General features: G+C 47.2%; 1 protein-coding gene across 12 annotated transcripts in view; it reads left to right on the forward strand.

Moving 5' to 3' along the window:
• Positions 1 to 27,958, forward strand: part of Myt1l (myelin transcription factor 1-like) — a 398,225-nt gene that overhangs the window by 241,415 nt on the left and 128,852 nt on the right. For all 12 annotated transcript variants that reach the window (XM_005404380.2, XM_005404385.2, XM_005404381.2 and 9 more), the window contains exons 5-8: positions 14,211 to 14,366; positions 27,330 to 27,384; positions 27,549 to 27,582; positions 27,858 to 27,920. In XM_005404380.2, coding sequence (XP_005404437.1) covers positions 27,330 to 27,384; positions 27,549 to 27,582; positions 27,858 to 27,920 — 152 coding nt within the window. In that variant the 5' untranslated portion in view covers positions 14,211 to 14,366. The remainder of the gene's footprint in view (positions 1 to 14,210; positions 14,367 to 27,329; positions 27,385 to 27,548; positions 27,583 to 27,857; positions 27,921 to 27,958) is intronic.

The following is a 27,958-nucleotide window of genomic DNA, read 5'->3' on the forward strand; positions in this document are numbered from 1 at the left end:
CCATTTGTCAGACCATGCGGGTGTAGGTGCCAGAGCTCGCTGGGACACTGTTTGCAGAGAAGAGTGCCACTTGTTCCCTGGCAGAAATCCTCTTCCAATTTGGAAGGCATCCTACATAGTACGAGTAAACGCATGCCTGTGGGGTTGCCAGGTTAAAGGAAGGCCATATTGAACCAACATTCTGAGGCGATTCCTTTGGCAACCAAAGAACAGTGCCAGCGTGCTCAAGGGAAATGAAGACAGCTGCCTGAAAGTTTCCCTCGAACACAGCTCTGAGGGTCTCAGTCCATCCTGCACCTGCTTACACACTGCGCAGTTTTGGAACTGCTACTTACTTTCGTGAATGTCGATTGCATCAACAGAGTCCTGGTCCGGGCAGGATCTCCATGGACTTGCATAGTTAATGAATGTAAACCTAAATCACGTCCCTTGCCCCGCCTCCAAGCATCTGAAGATCGCAGGCTCTCAGAGTGGGAAAAACGACCTATTTCCTAAGAAATGTGTCCCTAACTACTGGTGCTCCTCACCATCTGTTTTCCAGATGGAACCTGCAAGACCAGGCAGTGGGGGTCGGTATATAAATAAACTCTATCTCTCACTCCCCTAGTTACAGTCCTATAATAAGCACTACACAGACTAAAACCTGGGCCCCAGACTAGGGCATCAGAAGCCCAAATGGGCATGACAATCATGCTCTTCAACCTGATCTCAGGATGCCCACTCCCCACACTCTGAAACCCCAGTCCACACCTCCTTTCTGCCCCTGTAACCAGCCCTCACTCCTGAGCTCTGCACCTGCTGGGTCTTCAGTGTGGAAACACCTGTGCTGGCTTTCAGCAGACCTGGTCCTTCCAGTGGTACCCAAATGTCCCTTCTTGTCTTTGTCCCTTTCTCACTGCTGAGACAAAATACCCAACAGCCACAAATTATGGAAGGAGAGGTTCATCTGGGCTCACGGTTTTTAGAGGTTTTGATCCATACTCTGGATTCAAGACAGAAACGGTATGGCCAAGGGGCAAAGTGGAGAAGCGCTGCTCACATCACGGCTACCAGGAAGCCGAGAGAAGGGAGGAGTCGGGGAGAGAGACACAAACTTCCAAGTCTCACCCCCGGGGACTCAGCTCTTGGGACCAGGCCCCACCTCATGATCGTGCATTGAGCTATGAACCCAGCAGTGTTCCACTCAGCTTCAACCCAGGAGATTTCTAGGGGGATGTTCCAGATCAAAACCATAACACATCCTTAGAAAGTCTTTCATCTGTGCAGCATGGTCGTCCGTCTTGATGCTCTGAGGACACAAACCTTCCCAGGGCCCCTAGGGCTCTATCACAGCGGCCAGGGGAGGCACCAAGTTACAAGACGTGAGGTCCTTGAGCTGAGAGGGGCTTCCCTGGGCGGCGGTGCTGCGCTCATTGCAGCTATGCTAGCCAGCTAGGTTCCTTCTCTCTCTAGATCTCACATAAACCTGAGGTAATTGAAGATGAACATTTTTAAAATCAAATATTATTTTAAAGATAAGAAGGTATGGAACATCATTATTTTGGAGATAATGTTATTCTTTAAGAGATAAGGATTAGGAGAAAATCCTAGATTATGTCTTTTACCTCAGAGTAGGAAAAGCCTTAGATACAGCATGAAAAGTAGAATTTATGGAATTTGGAGTGGCAGTGCATAGGGATGATCCCAGCACTCAGGAGGCTGAGACAGAAGGATCACAGCAAGTTCAAGGACAGCCAGGGCTACATAAAAAGTTCAAGGCCATCCTGGAAAACATAGTAAGACACTGTTTTTGAAAGAATGTTTTAAAAAGCAATGTAGGATATGTAAAAAAAAGGGGGGGGCTGATGAATACAGCTATATCAAAGTGTAAAATGTTGGCACCAGAAAAGCTTATGAGCAAAGTAAGAAACCATTGATGATCTGGGAGAGGAACTATTTGCTGCATGCATAATATGGAGAGATTGAATACGCAGAAAGGATACTTGTATAAACAGTGTAATCAGAAGGTGACAGGTGCCATGAGCAAAGTCCTAGAGAAGGACAGAGGAGGTAGCAGAGGCAGCATGCTCGGACACAAGTCGCCACAACTGGGCCTTTGCATGGTCCGTGGAGTGCGACAGTCCTGAGTGTAAGCCAAGAGTATACGCACTAGACATCATAGGGGCTGCAGCAGGCCCAAAGGAAGGGTTCACCTCATGGAGGGAGAGATGGGAAGGCTGGCCAGAGCCGCAGCAGTGTCCTGTATGATGTCTGATTTCACGACCCCAACCACATATGCATGGCCACTGAGCATCAGTGTACCTGGGTCAGAACCCTGGCTTGGATGCCAAATTTGATCTCTTGGCCAAATGACCTTGGATGTGTAACCTGACCTCGTCTCGAAGTATCCAGAACTCATTCCTGCCTGTGAGATGCAGAGGTAATGAGCATTCCCTGGTCTGGAAACCAGCAGAATCTGCTGTACTGAACTGGGATGATGGTGCCACCCCGAGTCACACCCTCCCCTCCTCCTATTTAACCGACAGTACCTCTGTTTCTCTGGCACATGTAACTCCTCTGGGCAAGGGGATGGTAAAAGCAGGGCCCTCCCAGGAGGTACCCTCTCTCTTTCTGGAACTTGGCACCAAGCAACCCTCTGTCTTAGCTTCTGCACAAACATCGGGCTTGTCTCCTGGGGGTCCACGGGCCTCAGAGTCCAACAAAAAATGACAAGAGGGATGCTCCCCCTCGGGACAGTGAGACAGGGGCTCTGGGAAGTACTGGTCCTGCTCAGGCCTCTTTCTTACCTCTCAGGAGTTTGAAGGACAAATATCCACTCACTAACCCTGTGGGTGGGCTTTGCAGTGCACTAAGCTTATCGCGGAAGAGTGAGCAGCATGAGTGCCCCAGAGTGGGCACAGGAAGTAGATAAGTGCTCACTGAAGACCCTGATCAAAGAGTACAGGGTTTCCTTACATGGGAAGATCAAATCCAAAGATCTGTTGCCCCACATGATGGCTGTAACAACACAGTGTGTATTTCAAATTTTCTGAAAGGTTTCAATACCCTCACACACAAGAGAGATGGGGACGAGGTGATAACTATGTTCATTAGTTTGATGGGCTCATTCTACAATGTATATGTAGCTGAAAAAGTCACACCAGACCCCACAAATGGAAACAACTGTAATTCTGTTGATTAAAAGTAAATTTGTTTGAAAAGACCAAAATCTGTCTCTAAAATGAAATTTCCAGTACGAGATGGATATCAGAGTCTTCCTGCCCCTGAGATTACATCCCACCAAAATGACATTCACCCTGTCTCACTGTGCTTCCCGGGTGCTGTCTGTGAGTCGCTTGTGAAAAATAGGCTGTGCACTGAGTGTGCACAATGAAGACACGTGTGGGGAGGAGTAAACCCAACCAGGAGCATGGGTGCTTATGCACAGGCACAAGCAACAGATGTCTGCCTCCCTTAGAGTAACGTGTTCTCAAAGCTGGCACTTGGAGAAAACAGCACATGGACTCTAGGCGCACAAAACTTTGAAGAATACACAATAAATAAACATGCAGTTGCCACCCTGGAAGCAAGCAGTTGCACACAGGAGGAAACTGGGAACACAGCAGGTCTCTGTGTTTGATGGACTCTAGCAAGTCTCACACAACACCTGCTGCGCCATGGTCCACTTGGCTCCTCAGATGGGAAAGCATTTGCGAATACACCCAAGGTCAGCAGAGAGAAGGACACTCAGATGTCACTGTTTAAACTGAGTCTTTTCATCCATCCTTTATTCCTTTTCCTCCCAAAAAGCGCCAGTCCTGCAGCAGGAGGAAAGTGTGGGGACAAAAGGCCCCTGTGCTGGCTTAGGTAAGACATCCAGAAGGAAGCTGGACTCAGGTTAGTAGCCTTAGCACCTGGGCATGAAGTGACATCAGCCAGTGGCCCACCAGCTCCAGGTTTTGATCAGTGCTCAACTAGGGCCACTGAACTTTTCGCTCTGATAAAGTGTAAATAAGCTGAAAAGAAAAATTGCAGTCAAAGTCTTCCTGGTATAGCAGCCTCGCTCATTCATTCTGAATGAGACGCTATTCTCAAACCAAGTGAAACTCAAGAGTCCTAGAATTAGCAAAGAAGCACGGGCAGCTTTTATTTGTGGAAGAACCCATGCTCCCCAAAATATGCTTTGTAGACTCTTTATCCCAGCATTGCTTAAACTCACATTGCATTAAGAGAGAATGAAATAAAGAAAGAAAGACAGGAAGGAAAAAATGGCGAGAAAGGAAGAAAGAAAGAGAGTAGTTGTCAGTTATGCTCAGAATGTCAGTGAAGGTACATTCTTTGTCATTTCTAATGAAGGGGTTTTTAGGGTCTTTAAGCCTCTTTGTGTGTCATTAATTTCTAAGAGGGGGATATGTGTGCGATCTTTTGTACCTGTGTTTGTTTGAGTGCAACTTATTTTTCTGTGATAGAGAGTACTGTTCTTTGGAAAAATACAGACAGAAATTCTAGGGGGTTCTCATTTGTGCTACTTGGGTTTATATCATTCCTGAAAAGTCAGCTCCAAGCCAAATCCCACAACTTTCCTAGAACACAAGTGGGCTGCAGGGGAGATAGGTTGGAATTGGAGTTCTGCCTTCTAGTAGCAGGATAATTCCTACAGCATCCTACTGACAAAGCTATGGGAAGTATTTGGAAAGGCGTTTATGCAAGTGTATAGTATATATTTTAAGCATAGCATGCATATAAAATAAGACACACAGTGTTTTCACTCCTTTTATGTCCCCCGTAAAAATGAAGTCCTAACTAAACAGAACAATGCAGACCACTCCCATATTATTAGATGAGCATTATTAAGACAAAGAGACTTGCAAGTACATTTCCCTTTTTACTTGGAACATAACATTAGCAGAATATTTATTCAATATTTGAGGGCCCTTTCAAAACTGGTAATATTGTTGTCATCAATACTGGCTTAGGAATGCAACTGAAGAATGGTAGAGAAAATTTGGAAGGTAAAATCACCTATTCCAAAATCGCACAGTGGAATGACAGGTGTTAACATCTGTATGTATTTTTTGCTCATATTTGCTGGTGTCCGTTGTGAGTTTAGGTTACAATCACACTATAAATATAATTTTACAAGCTCTTCAAAATTACAGCATCAACACTTATACATTACCACGGAGTCTTCATAGTAATTACTTGTTTTATTTGAGGAAAAAGGACACACCTACTGGGCACCAGTTGTGTGCAGGGTATTTTGTGCATTCCCTTGCTCAATACATGGAACAACCTAATAGGAAGATATTGTTGTCCCCACATTGTAAAGGCGGTCTGGACTCAGCACTCAAGTAAAGGCAGGGAGATTCTGTAGGAACCAGGCTGTGTCTTGGAGCATCTTTGTACTATGAAGTCAGTGAATTTTTTTCGTCCATCACTCACCTGCCCAGTGTTTAGGTTGTTTTGTTTTGGCAGAGTCCCACTGTTTTCCAGCTTGGCCCAGGATGGCCTCAAACCTGTAGCAATCCTCCCACCTCCATCTCCTGTATGATGAGATTACATGACTGCACCACCATGCCCAGCTCTCAGGTTTAGGATTTTAAATTGTATTCAGTTCCCCTTCTCCTGAATAACCTCTGCAAAGCTGAAAAAATAGAGGTGCTGCAGGGAAGAAAGAGTTTCAGGTGGGCTCTGGAGCCACTGACTTCCCCCACGCAGGAGGAGGGGACCATGGTCTCACTGAGGTGACTTTCAGTGCCAAATCCCGGGGGTCAATGAATAAAACAATCTCCCAGGCCTCTCTCACCCAGGTACACAGAAGGCTGTCCGCCCGCCAGCATCAAGGGGAAGCAGCCAGCTGTCGGGGGGTCTCTGGACTCAATTATTAGCAAGACTTCAATGTTGCTTCCTTGAAACTGAGATTTGAGCAGGTAGACACTTCTAATTGCCATCTGAGAGGTGAAACCCGCATGAAGTGGACGAGGTTCTGCTTTAATTAGCCGTGTCCTGGCCGGCTGGTGTCAGAACGCCGGGACTGAGATTGGCAGGGAGTCCACACACCGGTGTCTGTGATGGCTGGTTCTCAGCCCCTCCTGTTTTCGCGTGACCTAAATGAATGCAGACATGTGTGGGCATGTGGACAGCTCTGTCAGTGACTCGTCTGCTGTTTCCTTGCCACGAAGGCAGTTTTTCTCTGACTCTTGGTTCTAAGTAGCACTTTCATCCCTGTGTATCAAGTCCTGCTTTTAAACCTGTTCCTCCCTCCAGGAGCTGTCCCCAACATAGAAGCAGCACAGAGTCCTGCTAGATGGGGACACTGGGCTTGCGTGTGGCCACAGAGCCAGTTCCAGATAGGAAGTACACGGCCACGGCCGCTGGGAGCCACAGAGGCAAATGCCAGCAGTGCTTGGGCTTCAGAAGGCAGAAAGGAGGAGGCCCTGTCATGAGCCTGATGCTCAAGTCACCTGTGCGTCACTCACTGTCCTGGTCCTCTGTGCTCTGCCCCCTGCTCTTTGGCACCTCTCCTGCGCATGTACCAGGCATCTGTGTATTACTGTGTCCCCTCTGCCTGGGCGCTGATCTCCTGGGGACAGTGACTCGTCTGGCTCCATCACAGCTGTGTCAGCAGGACCCAAGCACCGCCTGGCATGCAGAGGTCACAGGCTCAGCTGCACTGAGCCCTGGTGCTTGCCTCTGACCAGGTCTCCGCGTGGCTGGGAGTCATACCCTGTTGGCGCCCCAGTGCTGTGCTGGTCTCTGACCTTGCAGGAGTCATAGACAGGAGGTTGTTTCACGGACAGTGACAGGACAAACAACTGACAGCGTGAGACAGACGCTGCCTGGTAGATGCGTGGGACACGCTCCTGCCTGCATGTGGCCAGCCATCACCTGCTCCCATTCTCTGGAACAGAGATGAGGCCACAACAGCTCTGACTGTCATACAGTCCCCATGTGGCATCTGGCAGCCTCAGATCTGCTGCGCACTCGGCCCAATGGTACCAAGATAAGTCCAGTCCCAATCCTATTTACAGTGGAGCAGGTACAGGCCCAGAGACGGTGATATGATCCAGGGCACCCGGGTTCCCTCCACTCAGGCTCTTGTCTTTAAAGCACAATGACAGGTAGTGACAAGCGCCCTCCTGCTGTGCTGGCTTTGTATGACTGTGACGTGCAGGGAAACAACATCCAGCTGTACACACGTTTCACTCCTCATCCTTACCACAGAGCCGGCACTGAATCCCCAGAGGCCCAGAGTTTCCTGGAGCAGCCTTTGTCCAGTGCGCACGACTGGGGCCATCCTCTGCCAAGTCCACAGGCAGGTTTATGACAGGCTCCGACAGCACACTTGGTTCCTCAGCGTGAACGTGCCCACTCCGGGGAGAGACCGCATTGAAAACTGGGAATGATTCTGATGGTTGCCTAGCCCTGTCCAAATCTCTCTCTTTATGTATGTGATTTTGTTGTTGTTGTTGTTGTTTGTGGTTTGGTTTGGTTCAGTTTGGTTCGGTTTGGTTCAGTTTGGTTGGTTTCGTGAGATAGGGTCTCACTATGTAATCCAGACTGGCCTTGAACTCACTATGTATCCCAGGCTGGCCTCACTTGACAATCTTCCCACCTCAGCCTTGCCCCTATTTCTTAATATTCCTCCCTGAGCTCTGAGTCCTAATTTCCTTCAGTCTTTCCATCATGGACACTTGCTGCCCAGCTTTGCTGGCCGTCTTTGTCCTGAACGCATCTCCTCTGTTTTCTGAAGCTCAAGCTGGGTCCAAACCCTTGGGTGGTCTATGAACAGAAACAAGGCTGGAGCCCACCCTGGACCCAGAGCAATGCTGGCCAGCCTCTGTCCCTAAGGCCAAGAGTAGCCAGAGGAAGGAGACAGAGACCTTCTGGCATCAACAGCCACTTTTCAGGCCCTGCCCAGCCTCTGTCTGCAGACCGCTGAGCTCTGCTGCACTCCTTCCTCTTGTTAGCGGCGAGGGTGGATTATCATGTTTACCCAGAGCTCTGGGCTGCTGTGAGCATTAATTAAATCGCTGTTTGGAGGAACCTGGAGACACCCCCAGAGGTGGCTCAGAAGTACGGGGGCTGATTATTAAAGCATTAAATCCCCACTCTGCCACTCGATAGAAGCAGCTCACCTCTCCCCAGCTGCTTGGGAGAAAACAGGATTCCTACACATCCCACCCCAGGGTGGAAACAGAAGCAACCCCAGGGCTCACGGTGCTTGCTCTCAAACATGTTCATTTTCATTTAGGAGGTGCGGCAGGGCTGCAGCCTTGGCCTCCTTAACAGGTAGTTATTATTTACTAGGCAATTTGGTTCAGAGAAAAAAGGCACAGGCATCAAATATCGGGGCATTGTGATGCAAGCCTACATCCTGGCTCTCTGGGAGGCTGAAGCAGAGGATGGAAAGTTTGAGCCCAGCCTGGGCAGTTTAGTGACTTGGTAAGACCCTATCTCAAAGATAATAAAAAAAATTAAAATAAGGGCTTACAGGTGTAGATTAGTACAAAGACCCTGGATTCAATCCCTAGTACTGAAAAAAAAAAAAAAAATCCCAGTCACATATATAGAGTTCCAGGGAAATCAAATGTTTTGATGTTTTTTCACAGATGCTTCTTAACAAAACCAGTGTGGTAAAGGGTCTCTGTGGGAGTGACTCACCTGCAGGCTGAGTCAAATACATGGGTAAAAGTCTGCAGAGGCAGCAGGGAAGAAGGCAGCAGGCCTGCAGAGTATGGGGAACCACCTTGGGCCCACCACCCAGCCAGCAGGGTTCTCCTCTTCCTTGTGAGAACTGTCCTTTATCCTTGAGCACTTTAATGGCGCTAACAGGAATAGTGATGTGTGGGCTTCCTGCAGTACACCACGGCAGCCGCCCAGGGCTTCTCTAGGGACGACCTGATGCCCGAGGATCACTGAGTCAGTGCATCAGAGGTAGGAATGGGGCTTGCTCAGGAAGTTTGGGCCCATTCGCTGAACCACCTGAGTATCCCTTAGAGTGTCTTAGAAGTATTTCTAATGTTATTGAGATATAATTCATATACTATAAAATTTACCCATTGAAACTATTCCATGGGTTTTAATACATTCACAGATATGTACAAGCATCTCCCATACATTTTAGAACATTTTATCCCCTCAGAAAGAAATCTCACACCCTTGCTAGGCATGGTGGCACTGGCCTATATTCCCAGTACTCTGAAACCTGAGGCAGGAGAATCATTGCTAGTTCAAGGCCAGCCTGGGCTACATAGAGAGCTCAAGGCCAGCCTGGGTTAATAGGAAGACCTTGTCTCAAAAAATAAAGTCCAAAGCAAAAGCAACCCCACAGCCTTTAGCCATTGAGCCCCTAATCACCTCACTCCTTTGGCCCCAATCAACCACTGATCTACCTTCTGTCTATACATTTCTCTATTCGTGACAATTTCTATAAAGGTGATCCTATAATATGTGATCTTTTGGGACTGAATCTCTCTTAGCATAATCTTTTCAAATTTGCAATGCATCAAGGTTGGAGTTTGTAGCAGTTGTCAGTACTTCCTGCCTTTGTGAGGTTGAATATTCACTCATCTGTTGGGAGCACTGTCAACTGATTCTACACATTGGCTGGTATAAGTAGTGCTGGAATGAGCATCCTATGTGTGTGTTTGCATGGACAGGTTCCCACCTCTTACCTTGGAGTAAAATTGTTGGGCAGTGCTGTAACTCTTTGTTGAATCATTAAAGTGCTGCCACATTGTTTTCTGAAATAGCCTTGCCATGTGGAATGTCTCCCAGCAGTGCTTAAGGACCTTGACTTCTCCACATCGTCAGGGATGCTCACTACCTACCTACCATCTCACTTCGGATGTCTCAACCACTTTCTAGTTCCTGGGACACAATACCCAACACCCAAAACCTAAAGCAAGAGAGGTTTATTTTAGCTCACAGTTTCCAATGGGTTCAGTCCATGGTTAGCTGACCCCAAGGCAGGAACATCATGGCAGAAGAGCATGGAGGAAGACAGCTATTCATGTCACGGCAGCCAGGAAGCAGAGAGAGAAGGGAGGAGCTGAGGACAAGAATACATCCTTCCAGTGAGCACCTCCAACCAAGCCCCACCTCCTACAGCATATTCAGGCATGAATTCATCCATGGATGGATCCACTGATGAATATAGCACCTCATGAGTGCTTCCACTCAGCTTCCACACACATGGATCTTTGGGGGATGAGTTATATATAAACCATAACATCTGGCTTCTGCTCATGCTGGTGGTATCCAGTGATACCTTGTTCCTCTTTTTATCTATGTGTCTCTGGTGGCCAAGGATATGAGAATCTTTTGTGTGCTTATTGGTGACTTGTACAGCTTATTTGGAGAATTGTCTGTTTATATCCTTTGCCATTTTTAATAGGCTATCTGCCTTTTTATTATTGAGTTGTAAGAATTTCTCATATATTTTGGAGAGAAGTCCCTTAATCAATATATGATTTGTAAATATGTTCTCTTCTCCCACAGTTTGTCATTTTTATGGTGTATTTGAGGCACAAAACTTTAGTTATAAAGTCCAATTTATTTTTTCTTTTGTTGCTTAATTTTGGTGTCATATCTAAGAATATTTTGCTGAATCCAAAGTTATGAAAATTTACTCCTCTGTTTTATTCCAAGATTTTGTTATTTTAACTCTCATACTTGGGTGGTCAATCTCATTTGAGTTCATTTTTGCATGTTGTAAGAGATTTGTCTCCAAAATCAGTCATTTACGTAGGATTACCCACCTGTCCCCACGTGGCTTGTTAAAAATATCACCCTTTCCCCTCACAACCCTGATGAAGTCAGCTGACAGCAGCTCCATGGGTTTGTTTCTGAACCATCAACCCTCTTCTATCAATGTGAGTGTCTACCTTTGCATGGTGCATCTCTGTCTTGGTTATGTTGCTTTGGAGTGAGCTCTAAAACCAGGCAGTGTGAGTCCCCAACTTTGCTTTCTGTGGCTTTTGTTGTAGCCATGGCTTCAGGGTCTGAGGAATTGCAGAGTTAGCACATAGCAGAGCTGGACCTCCCCTCTTGCTCCTTCTATGACAGGGCATTCCTGGAGGAAGTCACTGAGCCATCACTAGGAGGTCCCAAGAAGGGTGGTGCTGTGTCCAGAAACACCAAGGCTTCACTGAGTATAGTGGACCCATAGGTTCAAGACTGGCCACCAGCAGAGAGGCCTCCTCGTGCGTCTATGTCCTGTAATGGTGTGGTGACATGCAGTGGGTCCTCCTCTGCACCCACACATAGCACATTGGCACAGCCAGGCAGAGCCTGTGGACTGAAGTCAGCTTGCAATGCTCTCTTCAACTTAAGCAGGGCATCCAGCTCTCTGAATGTCCCCTGCCCAGCAGCCATGAGAGAGATGCTGTGGATGGCTGGCTGCCTGCTCTTCTTCCCTCCCCTACTTCTGCCCAGAGAAACTGGAAAGTGGAGGACAGGAGGACCCCAGAGTCTGCCAGCCTGGCATGGGCCCTGTAGGAGAGATAAGTTCCTCTGGGGCACAAAAGAAGGTGCCTATAGGCAATGCCCAAAAGATGACCAAGTGTCCTGGGTGAAATGAGGCTGAGCAGGAAGAGAAAGGACTCACACATATGCACACATAAAACCCACAAAATCCAGAAACCGAGAAGAAGAGATCATGATGAGCTGTACAGCAGTGGCCATCCATGCTGTCCCCTGTCACCCTGGGCACCTTCCACTTGTCCAGTTTGGCTTTTGTTCATGAGCTCCCTGCCTGCCCCTGTGTCTTCAAGATTTCTACCTATTTTCTCTTTCAGTAAATTTACTATTTCTGTTTTAATATTTAGATCTTTGATCCATTTTGATTTTAATTCAGTGCATGGTGATAGACATGGATCTAGTTTTAGTCTGAATGAAATAGTGAGACCCTATCTCAAAAAAAGTATCATTTATGATAAGAGTGAGCTCTCCCACAGTTAATAGTTGCTAGTCATTAATACATCATTTTAGTTTAACTTTAATCTTATATTTGTATGGATTTCTCAATTATGTTATCAACATTCAGTTAAACATTAGCTGACTGCAAAACACTTTGTATAGCCATAATTTTAAAGGAATTTATTTACAACAAGTATATATCATAGCATTAGAACTGAATGTGCTATAAGGCAATAACTTGTTTTAATTATTTAATCTTAATGTATAGTGTGTTTTCCTCATGTGTTTATTATTTGGGGTAAATTTAATGACATGATTTTAATGACATGAATTTTCTATTTTGTTCAAGCATACTTTCCTAATGCCCTTTTTCCCTCCTGTTCTTTTGCATTTCCAATTTTTCTCTGCATCCAAAATTATTTTTTGCATGCTTAAGATTTTGACTATGTTGGATCCTTACTTCTTTCTTTTAACTTGGTTTGAATTTTTCTAGGCATATCTATCTTGTTTCACATTAAGCTACTAGAGTCTAGCAGAGAACAAAAGAGGGAGTAATCAATAGATATTGGCTGAATTAATTAAGAGCAACCATACCTAGGGAGCCAGTGTTCTTGTATCCAGGGTTACTGCTTATTTACATGGTCACTTTTATAAACAAGAACCCAGAAATCAGAGACATTCTTTGTTTTAATACATGAGAGATAATAATATCATTACCTACTTCTACTTACTGGGCACTTAACAATAAACTAGAAACTTCTTGTGCATTTTTTAGTTTAGAAATTGAAAATTCTAGGAAATTAATTCTTATCAAACAAGCGGAAGTCATGAGGTAGTGTGCAGTCTTGCTATGATAATGCAATTCTTCTTAAATCATTGAAGCACTAAACATTTTACTGGTGGGTCGGCTCACTGATAACATCGTCCCATCCATTAGAACTGGAATCCTCCTTCCCAGGTTAGTGGGAATATTTTCTTTTCTTTTTGTTTTCTTTCTGTATTTCCTTCCTTCCTTTTTCCCTCTGTCCCTCCCTCACTCGAATCCTCCTTTTCTCCCCTACTTCCTGACTTCCTTGACATCCAATCCATGAGCCACATCAGCTAAGGATCACACAGAGCATGTAAAACACAAAGACAAGTAGAAATTGTCCCCTTTCTGGAGTCCTGCAGGGTCCAGAGGATGGTGCCTTGGATCCACAAAGAGTTCATGAGAAAGTTTAAGGGAAATTATTCCAGCCAAAGGCAGGGCAGTTTTAAACAGCAAAGTCAAAGAGAAAAAATACCATCATACCTGGTCTAGTCTGTTCCTCTGTCAGAAGTCTGGTTTCAGATCTATGTTCCGTGTCACTCTGTCCTTGAGACAGACACGTGGGCTCAAAGACTTAGTTACTGTCTGTCGATGAAAGTGTGACCAAGTTTACAGGAAGGATTTCCAGCTCAGTTTCAAGCATCCAACAACCGCTGACAAGGACAACTGGTTTCCAGGCCAAAAGGAAACACTGCTAGTTTGGGGGGAAATGACTCGATAATGACTCCTTGGGCTTCTTATTTAACTCAGCTATCAAGGCAGCTGAGAAGACCCCAGCACTTTTAGGTGTCAAGCTGAGTGAAGGGAATGCAGATATGAAGTGTAAAGTGCAGGTATGAAGTGTGCTGCCACCCCAAAATCTCCAGGATCTTCTGTCTCAACACCTAGACTTTCAATGCCAGCAAACCACAAGCGCAGGAGGCCTGGATTACCCAGGATGAGTGAAACAGTGCAGGCCTGGAATGCAGGAGGAGTGCAGGAGGAATCAATACACTACTACTATGGTAGTAGAGATGGAAGAAACACAGCATCTCATGGATGGTTGTAGAGGGTGCCCATGTATGATACCCTCCACCCAGGGCCTCCACAATGAGCCACTGCATCCATGACACACATATGTACTCGTATTGGTCAGTTTTCCAATTGCTGGACACAATACTAGAGACTCACAGTTTAAAGGAGAAGAGGTTTATTTGACTCAGTTTCAAGGGATTCAGTCCATGGTGGACTAGCCCTAGGGCAGGAGTGTCATGCCGGAAAGGTCTAGTGGAGCAAAGCTGCTTAGTTCACTAAGACTGGGAAGCAGAGCAGGGGAACAGAGCCAGACGGGAAAGGGACAAGGACCAGATATAGACCCAGATATTGCCACACCTCCACAACACACTCAGACACAGCCAGAGGTATGCTCTACCAAACTCCAGGGCACTATTCCTTAATCCAGTGAGTTAACATGTCAGAATTAATGGTCACAGTGCTTTATTTTGTCTTTCATGTTTTGCAGATGGACAAATCGAGGCACAGAGAAATCAAGTGACTTTGCCACAGTCACAAGCTGGGGAGGACCAGGAATAGAACCTGAGAGAGCCCGGCTCTGGGCCTGCGTCCTGCCCACGGAGTCACGCTGCCTCCGTCCTCGGGAGAGAAGGCTCCCTGCAAGGTAAGACTGCTTGGTCTCCAGGGTGCAGTCACAGCACTGTGCACAGGATGGTCACTCTGTGTGTGCAGAGACCCGAGCACAGCTGGTCCAAAATGCCCTGCTCTGCATGGCTTCCTTGGACTAATACCTGGGCACGTGGCCCTCTCCAGAGCACTCTGTGTCCTCCTCCTTCCACTCACAGCAGCCCTGTTGTCCTCTGAGGAGCCCTCATCTGCCTCCCCTCCCCCCTTTCTCTGCCTGTCTCCTCTTCCTCTCGGAGGGCAGAGTGCCCATGCTGGGATTTAGGCAGAAAGGGAGAGGCTCCTGTGTGCCTCTTCCCAAGCCGCTGTCCCTGCAGGGCTTTCCTGGCCCTCGGTGACTGCAGCACGCTGGCCTTGACCTCAGGGTGGCACTGTCTTCCTCCTGCGTTGTCCCCAGAATCCACCACTGGCCTCCAGAGCTCCACATCCTCTGCAGGTGGGAGGGATTCAAGCTTTGAGCTGCCACTTCTGACCCATGGTGCCCAGTCCTCCCGCCATGTCTGCGCTTCCAACTCAGCACCCTGCCCTTTCCCCATGCCCCTGCAGAATATCCTCCCCTCTTCCTGCCCCTCTAGGCACCTGTAGGTCTCTCCCTGTGGCTTAGGGAACCCTTCTAAGAACACCTCGCACCAGCCCTGCCATACAGGGTGGTGCCCTGTGTCAGAGGAAGTACCTGCTAGGAAGGGTGACCTGGCTCAGGACAGGGGCCACCCAGACAGCCAAGGGCTGCGGGTCATTCCTGCACCCGTGGGCTTTTTATAACATGCAACACCTGTCCTGAGCATTGGCACCCACCTGCTCCCCGCATCTACAGCATGGAAAACAAGTCTTATTCTCAAGCTCCTGCCATAAGGAGACTGAGGCAGGGAAGACAAAGAGTGGTAGTGGGGCCTCACTCTCATGTCCGCGTGATTTCTGAGCATGGTACCCTCTTCGGCACAGGCGTGTCTGCCAATCACTTGGTGACCTTCCAGCCCCTCCTTCCCGTGGGGAAGAACACACGTGCAATAGCAGATATTGAAATCCGTCACCATGTGCACACACGAGCTGCTCTGCCTCTTTCTTTTGTATTCTTTTAGCATTTTCCTCCACCCCGAAAACTAAGTAAAACAGTTTTGAAAAGAAGACTCTACTTAACAAAATAATAAACTAGAAAATTACTAGAATAATTTCAAATTCCTCTATGAATAGAGTGCTAGCAACAATTTTCCATGTCAAATGTATTTGAATTTTAATTTATTTTACCAATTTGCCCTCCAAACTTAGATCAGGGAAAAGTAAAGGTAGAAAATAAATGGTGAGGACAGACGGCTGCAGTGTCAGAGTGTCTTGTAGGCCACCTGCTCGTGATTGCAGAGCTGAGTGTAAAAATGTGTCAATCCGATGTGAGATTTCTTTTCAAAGGGAAAAAACTAGGCAAAGGGTGCGGATAAGGACTTCATAGGATAGGGAATGCAAAGGCCAACATTTAAGACAACATTTGACCTCATGCCCAGGGAAAGATGACATTAAACAATAATGAGAAAATTGTTTTACTTAACAAGAGGAAAAGACTTATACTATCCTTGAGTAGCAGACAAGGGGCAGAGAGGGGGCATCATTCTAAGAAATGAGCATAATCATGCATTACAAAAAAGCCTGTAGAGTTTTACTTTTTTTTTTTAGTACTTGGGATTGAACTCAGGGCCTTCACACTGAGCCATATCCCCAATCCTTTTTCTTCTCATTTTTTTTTTTTTTTTTTAGCAGGGGAGGCAGAGTCTCGCTATGTAGTTCAGGCGAGGCTTGAGCTCACTATGTAGCCCAGGCTGACCTCAAACTTGCAGCAACCCTCCTGCTTCAGCCTCTCAAGTGCTGGGATTACAGGCGTGCGCCACCACACCCAGGCTTCTTTTCTAATTTTTAAAACAGGATCTCACTGAGTCACCCAGTGGCTACACTTGAACTTGTAATCCTCTTGCCTCAGCCCCTCAGAGTGCTAGGAATACAGGTGTATAGGCATGCACCACTGGCAGATTTTTATATTTTTAATGATAAGCTGATAACATATTTTTACAAAACTTTTATGAAAATATGTATACAGATTTGTAGGCTATTTATTGCAAGTTACTTTTTGCCGTGGAATACAACCAGTAGATGAAATACAAAATGCCCATTGGTGGTAGAGGAGCAGAGGGCATGGGTGGCCAACTGTACTGTGTATTCCACACATGCTGAGGAATATCCACAGCCATTCAACCCGCAGGCATTGATCCCAGAGACAGCTCTGACTTCCTGTAAGTGCAGCACAGCAAGTTTCAGGAAAGTTAGCATAGAGCAGAGCCTGCTTTCCTCGACAGGAAGCACTCACGGAAAAGCCACTGTGTTCATTCCTCCTGTCTCGGAGCAGAGCGTGGCTGGTCTCCGGGTGAAGGAGCACACGGTGGAGGAAGAGATGGGAACCCGGCCTGGCTCCCCGCTGTGTTGACGGAGCCATCCTGGGGGCATCCTTGACTCCGCTCCTCCTCATCATGGATGAGAAGCTGGGAAGAGAAGCTGCCCTTGCTGCTTGCACATGCAGTGGCCGGCTGAGAGCTACCCGCCCCTCCAGCCAGGGAACCCAATGGCAAGAGCAGATGACAGTATCATAGCCATCAACCTGGTGGAGGACATGGAGAAGGGTGTCCTGAGGATGCCAACGATGGTCCGGTTTCAACAGGACAAGGCGCAAAGAGGGCACTGGCCAGGGAGATGGGAGGAAGTGAGGAAACACAGCACCCACATGGGAATGTGACAAATGATTGCACCGGGAAAAGGCTCCAAGGAACAAGTCAAATATGACGTGAGGAGTCCAGCAGGAAAGAAGGATCAAGTAAATCATGACCAAGAGGTGCTGGGCTTATGCAAACATGGAAGAAACCTTCTTATTCCTGTGCCTAATAAAGAAATTTACCAAACGCTGAGGGAACAGAAGGTAGAACAGGAAATACGAGTGAGACTGGAAGAAAAGGGAGCCCCTAAAGTGGACTTGGCATGAAACACTGGGAACCTGGGAGCAGCTGGGTCAGGGCCAAGGCCGGTGTGAGTCATTCTCTGGCAGGTGGGGAATCTTCCCAGTGAGGAGAAGACCCAGACGGGAAACCAGGGACAGTGACCGACAGCATCTGATGCTTTCCTGAGGGATGGGACTTGACTAGGCTTTGAGAACAGAGCAGTTGGGTCTCTGGAGTTTTCAGAAAGGAGGATTCTAGAGGGGAACTCCAATGGGGTGTATGGAAAGGGTGGAAATTGAGTGCACCACGGAGAGGTGCTGTGGCAAAGGAAGGAAAGAGAGGTGACTGGTACTGAAAAGGACAGGAGGGGAATGGGGGCAGCTCATGTCCCTACTAGCAAGGACCTTGGGCTGCATCCTTTGTCCAGGGCTGGCCTGTCTTTGTGAGTGGATTTAGCCTAACCACACAGCACACTGTGGGACAGCAATCAGATGTCGCAAGAACTTGGCATGGTGCCCTGCCACCGTGAGCTTCCAATCCACTGCAATTTGGGCCCCAACTATAGACCAAAGAGACTTGAAGTGAGGGGCCAGAGGGGCTGTCAAATTGAGACACCCACCCAGCTGTGACACCGCAGGATGGGAAAGCTCTGCTGCTCTGTTATAAAGGGATACAGGCGCTAACCAGAAAAGGGGCGAGCAGAGATGCAGGCTCTTGTTGGGTGAGCATCCCCACAGCCCAGGGGTGACCCAGCTCCCACCCCATGCAGGCTGTCACATCCAGCAACCCAGATGCCCTCAAGCTTAGCCTCTGAATGACACAGATGCCTAGAGGTCTGGACTGTGCATCTGTTCCAGTTCATGTTTGGGATATGGGGCCAAACTGGGCATCTACAGCAGCCCTGCTCCTGAGAGAGAAGGGTGATCCCTGCCCAGAACACATTCAAGGCCCTGTCTTCTCCCAGCATCCCTGGATATGCATAGGTACCATGACCTGTGGGTGCAGAATTCAGAGAGAAAAGGTGCTTGCCTGGGATGGCCAGTTAGGAAGAGGCACGGGAGGATATGGCCCTGGGGTTACAGCAGCCAGACCCAAGGACATCACCCTGCTGAGTGTTGCTGGTCACAATGCACAGAGAAGTTCGGGTTTTTCCTTGTATTATAGCTTGCTGTTTAAGTATCCCTCTTCCTTGGTGATTTAGCAGCAATTTGAGGATCTCTTGTGTGCTTATATCAAGTGGTGAGGCACATCCAGGCACCAGGGACACCACCGTGAGTGTCCCTGGTGTGTGAGTGTATAAATAGATGCAGGGACAGACTGAGCCAGAAAGCAGGCACAAGGCTGGGAGCTCCTAGGAGGCTGTCTTCCCTGGCCTCATTGCCAAAGAGAAGAGGGGAGAGGACCCCAAAGGCCCCCTCAGCCTGCACACTGGGCAGGACCACTTTCCCATGACCATGCCATCAATCTTGCCAGAAATTGATCTGGAAAGTACCCAGGGGCCTGAAATTAATGATTCCTATTCAGACAGTACTTGCGTAGGAAAGCACCAACTATGGAGCTACATCCCAACCCTTTTTTGTTTTATTTTCAGATAGGATTTCACTAAGTTTCTCAGGGTGGCTAGTACTTGCAGCCCTCCTGCCTCAGCCTCCTAGAGTGCTGGGATTACAGGTGTGCACCACCACACTGGGATTAGCCTACCTATTTAAAGTCTTCATTTTTTACTATTTCAGTGTGTCTCCTTCACGGGTGAGCATTTTCTGCTCTGGGAAAGAGTTTATTTTTATTTACGCACATGCATCCCTCCAGAAGACGTGTGACTCTCATCTGGCCTCTTCTGTACTGTCAGAAGTGGTGCTCAGCTGCCACAGAGTCCCCAAGGACGTGATGTTTCCACTCATAACAACTCAGCATGGATGCATTGAGCTTGGCTGTGCCTCAGGAATGGCACTAGATGCACACAGTGTTGCAGCCACGTGCAGCTGTTGGGCTGCATCCTGCTGGCCTGCAGTGCTGGGAGCTCTGTTCTGATGTGTCCATCCCTGCCCTGCCTCTCCAGGAGGACATACCCAGCTTTTCTCTACCTGAAGGAGGGAACTTAATGTCACTAAAGACACTCAAGAAAGAGCACTTCCAGAGCTGCTGCAGAAAGTACCAAGAAGAATGGGATGATTGTATCAGAAGAGAGTGAGAGATCTGAGGGGATTCACGGCTAGGTGGTTTTGCCATAATCATTTATTTAAAATTCCAACAGTCTCTGTTTTGATCAATCACACCTCATACATCCATTCTCTATAATTCAAGAGACAAGGGCTTGAATGAATTTCATGTTAGTTACATTCCTATGTCTATCACGCTCAACTCCCTGCTCTGCCCATCCATGAACACACGCATACATGCACACACAGGCCTTGGCATGTGTGCAGAGATGTCCTTACTGCAACCTGTCATTACACTTACTACTTTCTTAAGATTTATGTCATTATTTTTAAAGCATCCCACACTAGACAGAAGCCTGATAAGAGTTAGCAGAGCTATTGAGATGGATTTTCTTTCAGAGATTCATACTTATGCTTGGCTGCTGTTCGGCTTAGTCTCTCATCCCTGAGCCCTTGCAGCAAGTGTATATTTGCCTCTTCCTGGCCAGACTGTCTGTTTGCCGCCCTCTCAAGTTGCACCAGCGAACTTCCTGAGAATCCCAGAAGTTCCAGAAATTTGGCTTTAAAGCTCACAGACTTCTTCTTGACCCAAGAAGCAGCATAAATATTACTTGTCAGACCATATGTCTAGAACATTTCTTTTGCAAATGCTGCCCACACCACTCCAGCCTCTCCACGCTTGTGCGGACAGCATGTGCAGAGCGTGTTGGGGATGAGAAGGAGCCTTCACAGTGTCTCAAGGCCAGGGCCAAAGGGCAGGCGCACGTAGATCCTAACTCGGAGCATGCTTGCTTCATGGCTGAGTGCCAGCCACCAGCTCCGGCCCTTCAGAATTTCTGTTTAGGAAGAGTTCCAAGAGGCAAATCATTGGGACTGGAGTTTAGGAAGAGAGATGAAGACTTCAAAGGTTTAAAAAATCAAATTTGTTTTCAATACTAAGGACTGAACCCAGGACCTTCAACCTGAGCTACATCCTCAGCCCTTCTTTTCTTTTCTTTTTTTTTTTTTAGAAAAGGTCCTGCTAAGTTGCTAAATTGCCCAGGCTGGGTTCAGATTTGCAATCCTCACCTGGGGTGGTGGCTCACACTTGTAGTCCCAGCACTCAGGAGGCTGAGGCAGGAGGATTACCGTGAGTTCAAGGCCAGTCTGGGCTACATAGCAAGACACTGTCTTGCAAAAAAATCTCAAATTTGCAAACTTTTTGTCTCAACCTCCCAAAGTGTTAAAATTATAGGTGTGTACCACCACATCTTGAAAAGACCAAAGGTGGATGGGGCACTATTTCTCCAGTGTAGGTAAAGGTTATGTTCAATAACACTGCAAAGACCTTCTAAGATACTTTCACATGCCAGTATTTAAAGCTTACTGGATTTTGCTGTCTCATAAAACAGCCTCCAAGTGTCACTGCAGCAACTTCTAATGTACCAATACCTTCCTTTCCATAAGAGATGCTCCGTACCAAATGGCCTTTATTTCTGGATGAGAAGGGAGTAGCCCAGTGGGGACTCAGCCAGCAAGTGGCCATCAGCCACATCCTTATTTTATTTTTGCCAAGAGAAATTTTATTTGCTTTCATTTCTCTTTCCTTTGTTGATGCTGAGCCCCCAAACACATGCGTGCTTGGTGTGGAGGCGAGGAGGCAGAGGAGACCATTTCTCCAATCACCACTCATTGTCTGTAAGGGAAGAAGGGAAGAGGAGGAGGGAAAGGAAACATGGGAACAGAAACAGACAAACCAAGGCTTATTGTCTGCCCCCTGGCCCTAACTTCCCCTTATTTCCAGCCTGTGAAACTGGAGAAGTGAAATCTAACAACTATAAATCACAATACCACACACCAGAAACACACCCCTCTCCCCTAACTCTGCAACATGATTCTCCTGCTTTTCTTTATTCAGCTGTATCAGATACAAATCCCAAATACCAGTGTACTTGCACTACATTAAATTTCCCAAAAAACAGAACATGCTTACCCTTTTCAGAAAGCAATTCAAATGGTAGCTCGCTCTCTCTCTCTTTCTCTCTCTCTCTCTCTCTCTCCCCGCCCCCAAACGTATTTCAGGAGGGCTAGATGTGTGATGTCTGATTCCCGCTGACCTTCACAGATGGGTTTTTATGAATCAAAACTTGCTTGAGTCTGAACTGAGAGGCAGATGCATTTCCTGTCCCGTGGAGTGGTGCCTCCCGGGTGAAGGGTTCCCAGGTTCCTGGAGTGAGTTCCTCTGGGGATGCCTGTGTGCTGTCCCACCTGTACCTCTTTTGCTAGAGTCTTTGGCTTCTCCCATACCTTTCTGCCAAGTCTCTGACCCACCACACAACATCTTGACTTGAACTTTGGCTTCTGCCCTTCCTCCGTGCTGCACTCTCTATGGCACCGATTTCAGCAGCAGCCGCTGATTAACAAAATGAATTGTTGCTTCCTGGATAATTGAGTGACAGGTGGCAGGAAGTCCAAGTGAGAGCCATTCACCTGCAGCCTGGTGTCCATGCACTCCTTCCCCGATCCTATAGAAGGACTGCGTGGTGGGGACAGCAGGTCCCCACTGTGCAGACCCTAACAGGATGTCACCACTGTCACTGACCTGAGACCAAAGTGCAGCCATGCTGGGGCCCTGGCTGTGATCCCCACAGTCCTCAGCATCAAAAACCAGCCTCCCAGGCACCGAGGGATTGCACAAGATTTATGTGATTTTAATGCATTTAAAATATTCTCTTCACTGAGGCTCAACTTGAGGAAAGTATGCATTTTATGGAGAGAAAAGGGGAAGTGAGATCAAAGTCATAAAATAAATCCTGGTTCCCAATGTAGTTTACATGTTAAAGGATAATTCCCTTGCTCTTTCTCCACAGTCAGTCCTGATAGCTTCTGTTGGCACAAAATAAATTTCTTACACTAAAAATTTCAAGTACAAAATCATTTAAACTTCAGAAAAAACTGTCATTACTTTTCAAATAAACCCTGGAATCCTACACAGTAGTATGTGCCTATAATTCTAGCACTCTGGGAGGCTGAAGCAAGAGAATCTCAAGTCGGAGACCAGCCTGGGCAACTTAGTGAGAACTTGTCTCAAAATAAAAAGTTTAAAAAAGAGGACTGAGGATGGACAAGTCAGTGTGAGGACCCTGAGTTCAATTCCCAGTACATAAAAATAAATAAATAAATAACATAATAAACACTGCGTTAAAGAATAAAAAATTTAATGCATTTTAAGGATGGTTTTTCTACATATAAATTGTTGAAGGGTCATCAGAAATCCAGGCAATAATGCCTGCGGTTAAGACTCTCCGGTCTCATGGAGATCAGAACTGACTGTGATAGAAGGCTCCTGGAGTAGCTAAATGCAGTGCCTGGGGCTCAGGTTCAAAGCCACAGGAAGAAGGAACCCAAGCCAGGACTGCCAGAGGCTGCTGATGAAAGGCAGCAGGCTTCGAGGCAGCAGGCAGAAATGGGGTCTGGATCCTGGAGGAAACACTGCCCATTTCTGAGCCTGTAGGGCTCCCCGACCTGCTACCACACCCCGCAGGTGCAGACCAGTAGAAAGCCTCTTGCATTTTGGGCCACAGACTTTATGCTTTCTGCTGAATCTGAACCTGGCCATTTGCACTTATTAAACATCTACCTAAAAGTGAAATTGAAAACAATTTTTGAAACATGGCTGCCTCCATTAAAAGAGAGAGGAAAGGGAATCACCATTTCTTAGTGTCCACCACATGTTGTGTGCTGGGCTGGACATTTTTGATAAATTATGTTCACACCATAAAGGTCTCATTTGGCAGAAAGTAAAAATATTTGACAGCCACTGTGACCAAACAGGGACAGCCCTGCACAAAGGAGCAGACTCAGGAGGAGACAGTGTCTGAGAGTAGATCTAGCTATAGCTGGGAAGTCAGCACAGGGCAAAGGGGACCTGTCTGTGTAATGGGAGTAACACGGTGACTTCATGAAGTGGTAAGTGGAAGGATAGCTACCCAACTCCAGCAGGAAATGACACCCACCGCCATCTGCAAAGGACCAGGGCTCAAAGGATGAAGAATTTATATGCAAAAGAGAAACAGTTCTTACCCAACCATAGAGCAGTTGGTGAATGAAGCCTAACAGTCTTATGCCCACAGAGAAAAGCTAGGTTTATTGCCCTTTGGATTAACTCTTCCTTCCCAAACTATAGCCAGAGGAATCGTAATGCAGATTTATTCATCAGATGCTGGATGAGTGTAATAAACAAGGTGATCCCCAGGTGACACTGAGCCCTGTTAATTCTTGAAAACTGATAAGCACATACCCTATTGAAGGACACCCCATACCAACCCCCCACCCGCTAGCCCAGGCATGGCTCCCTGGAATACACTGCAAGCCTTTGAGCCTGAGGGTCTTTGTACATCTTGCTCCTTCTTCCTGAACCCCACCCCCAGCGGTGATGAAACCTGAAACATCCAATTAACCTTTAAAACTCAACTCCGATTTCTGCTCTTCCACTGGGTCCCTGCCTCCCAGCTTCCTTGGTGCCACCTGGAGAATGCGTCTCACCTCTCCACTCACAAAATCTTTAATTTAGTTCTGCATTCCTGAAGTCATAGGATTTTACCCCAATATGTCTGCATTCCCAGACCTAAGACAATTGTAATGAACCTCAAGAAGCACTAGGTTTCTGCAGGTTGTAAAATAAAACAGTGTTCGTTACGTCACTGCAGGCTTCTTGAGTCTTCATATGTGTTTGCCTTGTGCGAGGAGAGTTCGGTGCCGATTTGCTAAAATTCTGCAGCTTTTGGGCAAATTCTACATGCTGAACAGCAAAGACAGAGCTTTGAATGTCACTCAGGGGCACTGCGCATTTGAACTATGGTTGCCCACGGGGTGACTTCCTCCCCAGCACTCATGCCAGATAATAGCATACGGCAGGATACCCAAAGAGGCTCACAAAGCCCTGCTCCACAGAAATTTCCCAACAGAAAGCCTCGGAGACTCGTCTCCTCCATCCTATATCTCACTTCCCTGGACAGTCACATTCCAGGAATGAGGTAGCATGGGACAAGGCCACAGATCAGTGGAGGTGACAGCCCCATTTGCCCTTCAGTGAGGACAAGCACTTGAACCCTCTTAGCCTGCTCATCTGCATTCTCCTCAAGCTGTGACTACACTGATCTTTCTCAAAAATTCCCTCTAACCTCCCTGGAAGCAAGCACAGCTCTGTCCAGCCAGACCCGCTTTGACCTTGTGCTGCCTCTCTGCAGGTCCCTCCCACTCTTCACGGATCCCAGGAGCCAGTGCTCCTCCTGCTCTGTCTCATGCTCCTTTCCATCGTCCGCCTGGTTTCTGTTGCCTTCTCGGCTCACAGCTTCCCCCCAGTGGGTTCATTCATTCATCCATCTCCTTCTTAAATGCTCCAACCACCTTCACTCATGTCACGGCCACAGTCTCTTTGTCTTCCTGCCATGCCTGAGCATAGGGCTCCCTAGCACTGAGACCTTTCCCAACTGAGGATCCACTTGCCTTGGTCTCCTCCTTTTCTGGAGTTCTTTTGATGCTAAATCTGATTTCTTGTTAAGTTAGGTCTGCAATTGATGTCTCCCATTAATAGATACTAAATTCATCCTAGGACCTGGTAGCTCTTCCTGTATGAACTCTATATCCCAACGCCAGACTCAGCATACAGTATTCATAAGTAAATATTTGGTGGTTGATTGACATAAACATAGAACCTCGTGCTGCAAATGTGACTTCATAAAGCCCTAATGTCATGCCTGTGGACAGAAAGCTCTGATTCTCATAGTTCATGGAAACTATCCAGCCTGGAGTACTGGTGCACACTTGTAATCCCATCACTGGGAGGAAAGGGCAGGAGGGCTACTCACAGTTCAAGATCAACATGGGCTACATAGTAAGTTCCATGCCAGCTTGAACTACTCTGCAAGACCCTGTCTCAAAGCACAACCAATCAACCAAGCAAAAACAAAAAAGAGCAGGGTGTGGTAGCACACACCTATAGTCCCAGCATTTGGGAGGCTGAGGCAAGAGGATCGCTGCGAGTTCAAGACTAGCCTGGGCTACAAAGTGAGCTCAAGGCCAGCCTGAACTGCATAGTGAGACCCTGTCTCAAGAAGACCATAGAAAAAAGAAATCAGCATATCCACCCCACACTCTGAAGTATGTGTCTAGCCAGGTCATGTGCCTTAAGCAGAGGCCTCTTCATTCTGATCTTTCTGCTGTTCATAAACCGTACAGAAAGCGGCTTTGCTGCCTTTGTGCTGGACTGGGCACAGGTAATATTCTCCAACGCCCTCTCCTCTGTCTAGGTTGTGCGGGGCAAGGCGAAGGAATCACAGATGGGGGTTGGAAAGCTCTGCCCATGTAATGGGATCATGAGGGGCTATATGTCAACCCCCCCCCGTCATAATGTAGAATTCAGTATATACAGAGTGAATGTATACAGATGTGATCAAAACAGACAGTGAATGTTCAAATTTTTAAAATCTGTGATAGTACAAGACACACTGCCACGAACACCCCTAAAAACGCTCCCCCTTGTTTTGAGCACACTCATACCGTTGTTCTTGCCACTTTCTGCAGCAGCTCTGGAGTCCTCTTTCCTGAGTGTCTGTACCAGCTGTGATCACAGATACAGTGAACACTGCTACTCACTCCCATCCAACAGAAAGAAGTTTGTAAGAACACGACCTTGTGTCCTCATCCAACTTAGTCACTAGGTCTGGCACTGTGTGACTTTTGGCTCCTCCCCAAAGTCAAAATGACCATGAAAGGGAAACATTTTAAATCCATTCAGGACATCAAAGCAGCCAGGACAGCACAGCTAAAGACACTGAGGAAAAAGGATTCCAGAGCAGCTGCAGAAAGTGGCAAAAACAGTGGGACAAATACACTGGAAGTGAGGGAGAGGATTTTAAGGGAGAATTCATGGCAATGTATCTTTTACTCTAATACTTCTTTTAAAATTTAAAGTCCCTAAATGTCTCAATCATGCTGTGTGTGTGTGTGTGTGTGTGTGTGTGTGTGTGTGTGTGTGTCCCTGCATCTAAGGCATTTGTACGTGTGCAAATATTTGGTGGACAAATATGCCCATATATCTTTACACGTGCCCATATGTTCCCATGGTTTAGAGAGGATGTTTACAGGCAAGTGTGATTTTGGGTCCCTATAACAAAGATTTGGGAAATCTTAAGTAACATATCCTGAAATTTTAATTTTTTTCACTCATAAAATAAGTGTGATAAAAATGTTTCCCCTGCAGAATTGTTGTGAAGCTTCTACAAGGAAGTACAAGAAAGGGCTTTTAGATCTCACCACGGAAGAAGGTCAGTGACAGGAGTTAGAGGTCTGGGACACAATTTAGAGAAACGTGGACAACTGCACTCTGGGAATGAGACAACATTGACAGGAAGCCCCTGGCTGGCAAAAAATATATATATATTCTGCTCTACCAGCCTTAACTACTTCATCCTATTTAACCTTTCAGGTACGAGGAGAATCTAGACATTTTTTTTGCTTGCTTAGGAACTTAACGGCTAGCTATTGTATTCTGGGTACAAAGGACAACTCAGATCGCCTACATGGGTCTAATCAAATTCTTGACAAAAGAGTAAATAGATTGTTCTCCCAGATTCACCAAACCCATCCCACTGTAGAGTGCAGAGGCCTGCTGATTAAACATTCCCTGTGAGATCCAGGTCTGCTCATTGTTTTTAAATCATACATTAAATGGTCTGGCCCTTCTGCTGCTCTGGGACTAAAACCAGGCACAGCCAGCAGCTGCTGGCACCGCCAGGACCCGGACACTGACCGCCTGCTGTCTATCCCTAGATGGACGTGGACACCGAGGAGAAGCGCCATCGCACACGGTCCAAAGGGGTTCGAGGTACGTCCCTGCGTCCCAAGGCCAACTCCGGTCACCGTGCTCCTGCAGAACTGCTCTGGGGTTCACTCTGATGTCCTCCCAGCTCCACCCTTTTGGTGATTTTCTGTGAAGCGGGGCAGTGGTGACAAATGATAAATCCTGACCTGTCTTCCATCTCTCTGCAGTGCCCGTGGAGCCAGCAGTGCAGGAGCTGTTCAGGTCAGTGCTCGGTGGGTAAAGCACGTCCCCGCTTGTTGTTTGGGAAATTCACGCTTTATAGTGGGTGTGCTGTGCTCCCAGGCCCCTGGGCAGCTTGCTCATGTCTTGCTGCACTGATGAGACTAAGTCTCCAGACCTGCTAATAAAAAGCACCCCCACCCCGGGCTGTGTCTCTCTTGCGGTCTGGGCTGCCCCTTCCTCGGTGACACCGTGGAATCTCAGTGTCCCTGCCCGCAGCATGTGGCACCAGTGTAACTGGTTCTTTCCTGTTTCAGCTGCCCCACTCCTGGCTGTGATGGCAGTGGTCACGTTAGTGGCAAATATGCAAGACACAGAAGGTAATGCCTGCACTTTTCATGGTGTCCTGTGTGAAATG

Source organism: Chinchilla lanigera, unplaced genomic scaffold (genome assembly GCF_000276665.1).
Source record: "Chinchilla lanigera isolate Chin_1 unplaced genomic scaffold, ChiLan1.0 scaffold00086, whole genome shotgun sequence".
In the NCBI taxonomy this organism is placed as follows: Eukaryota; Metazoa; Chordata; class Mammalia; order Rodentia; family Chinchillidae; genus Chinchilla; species Chinchilla lanigera.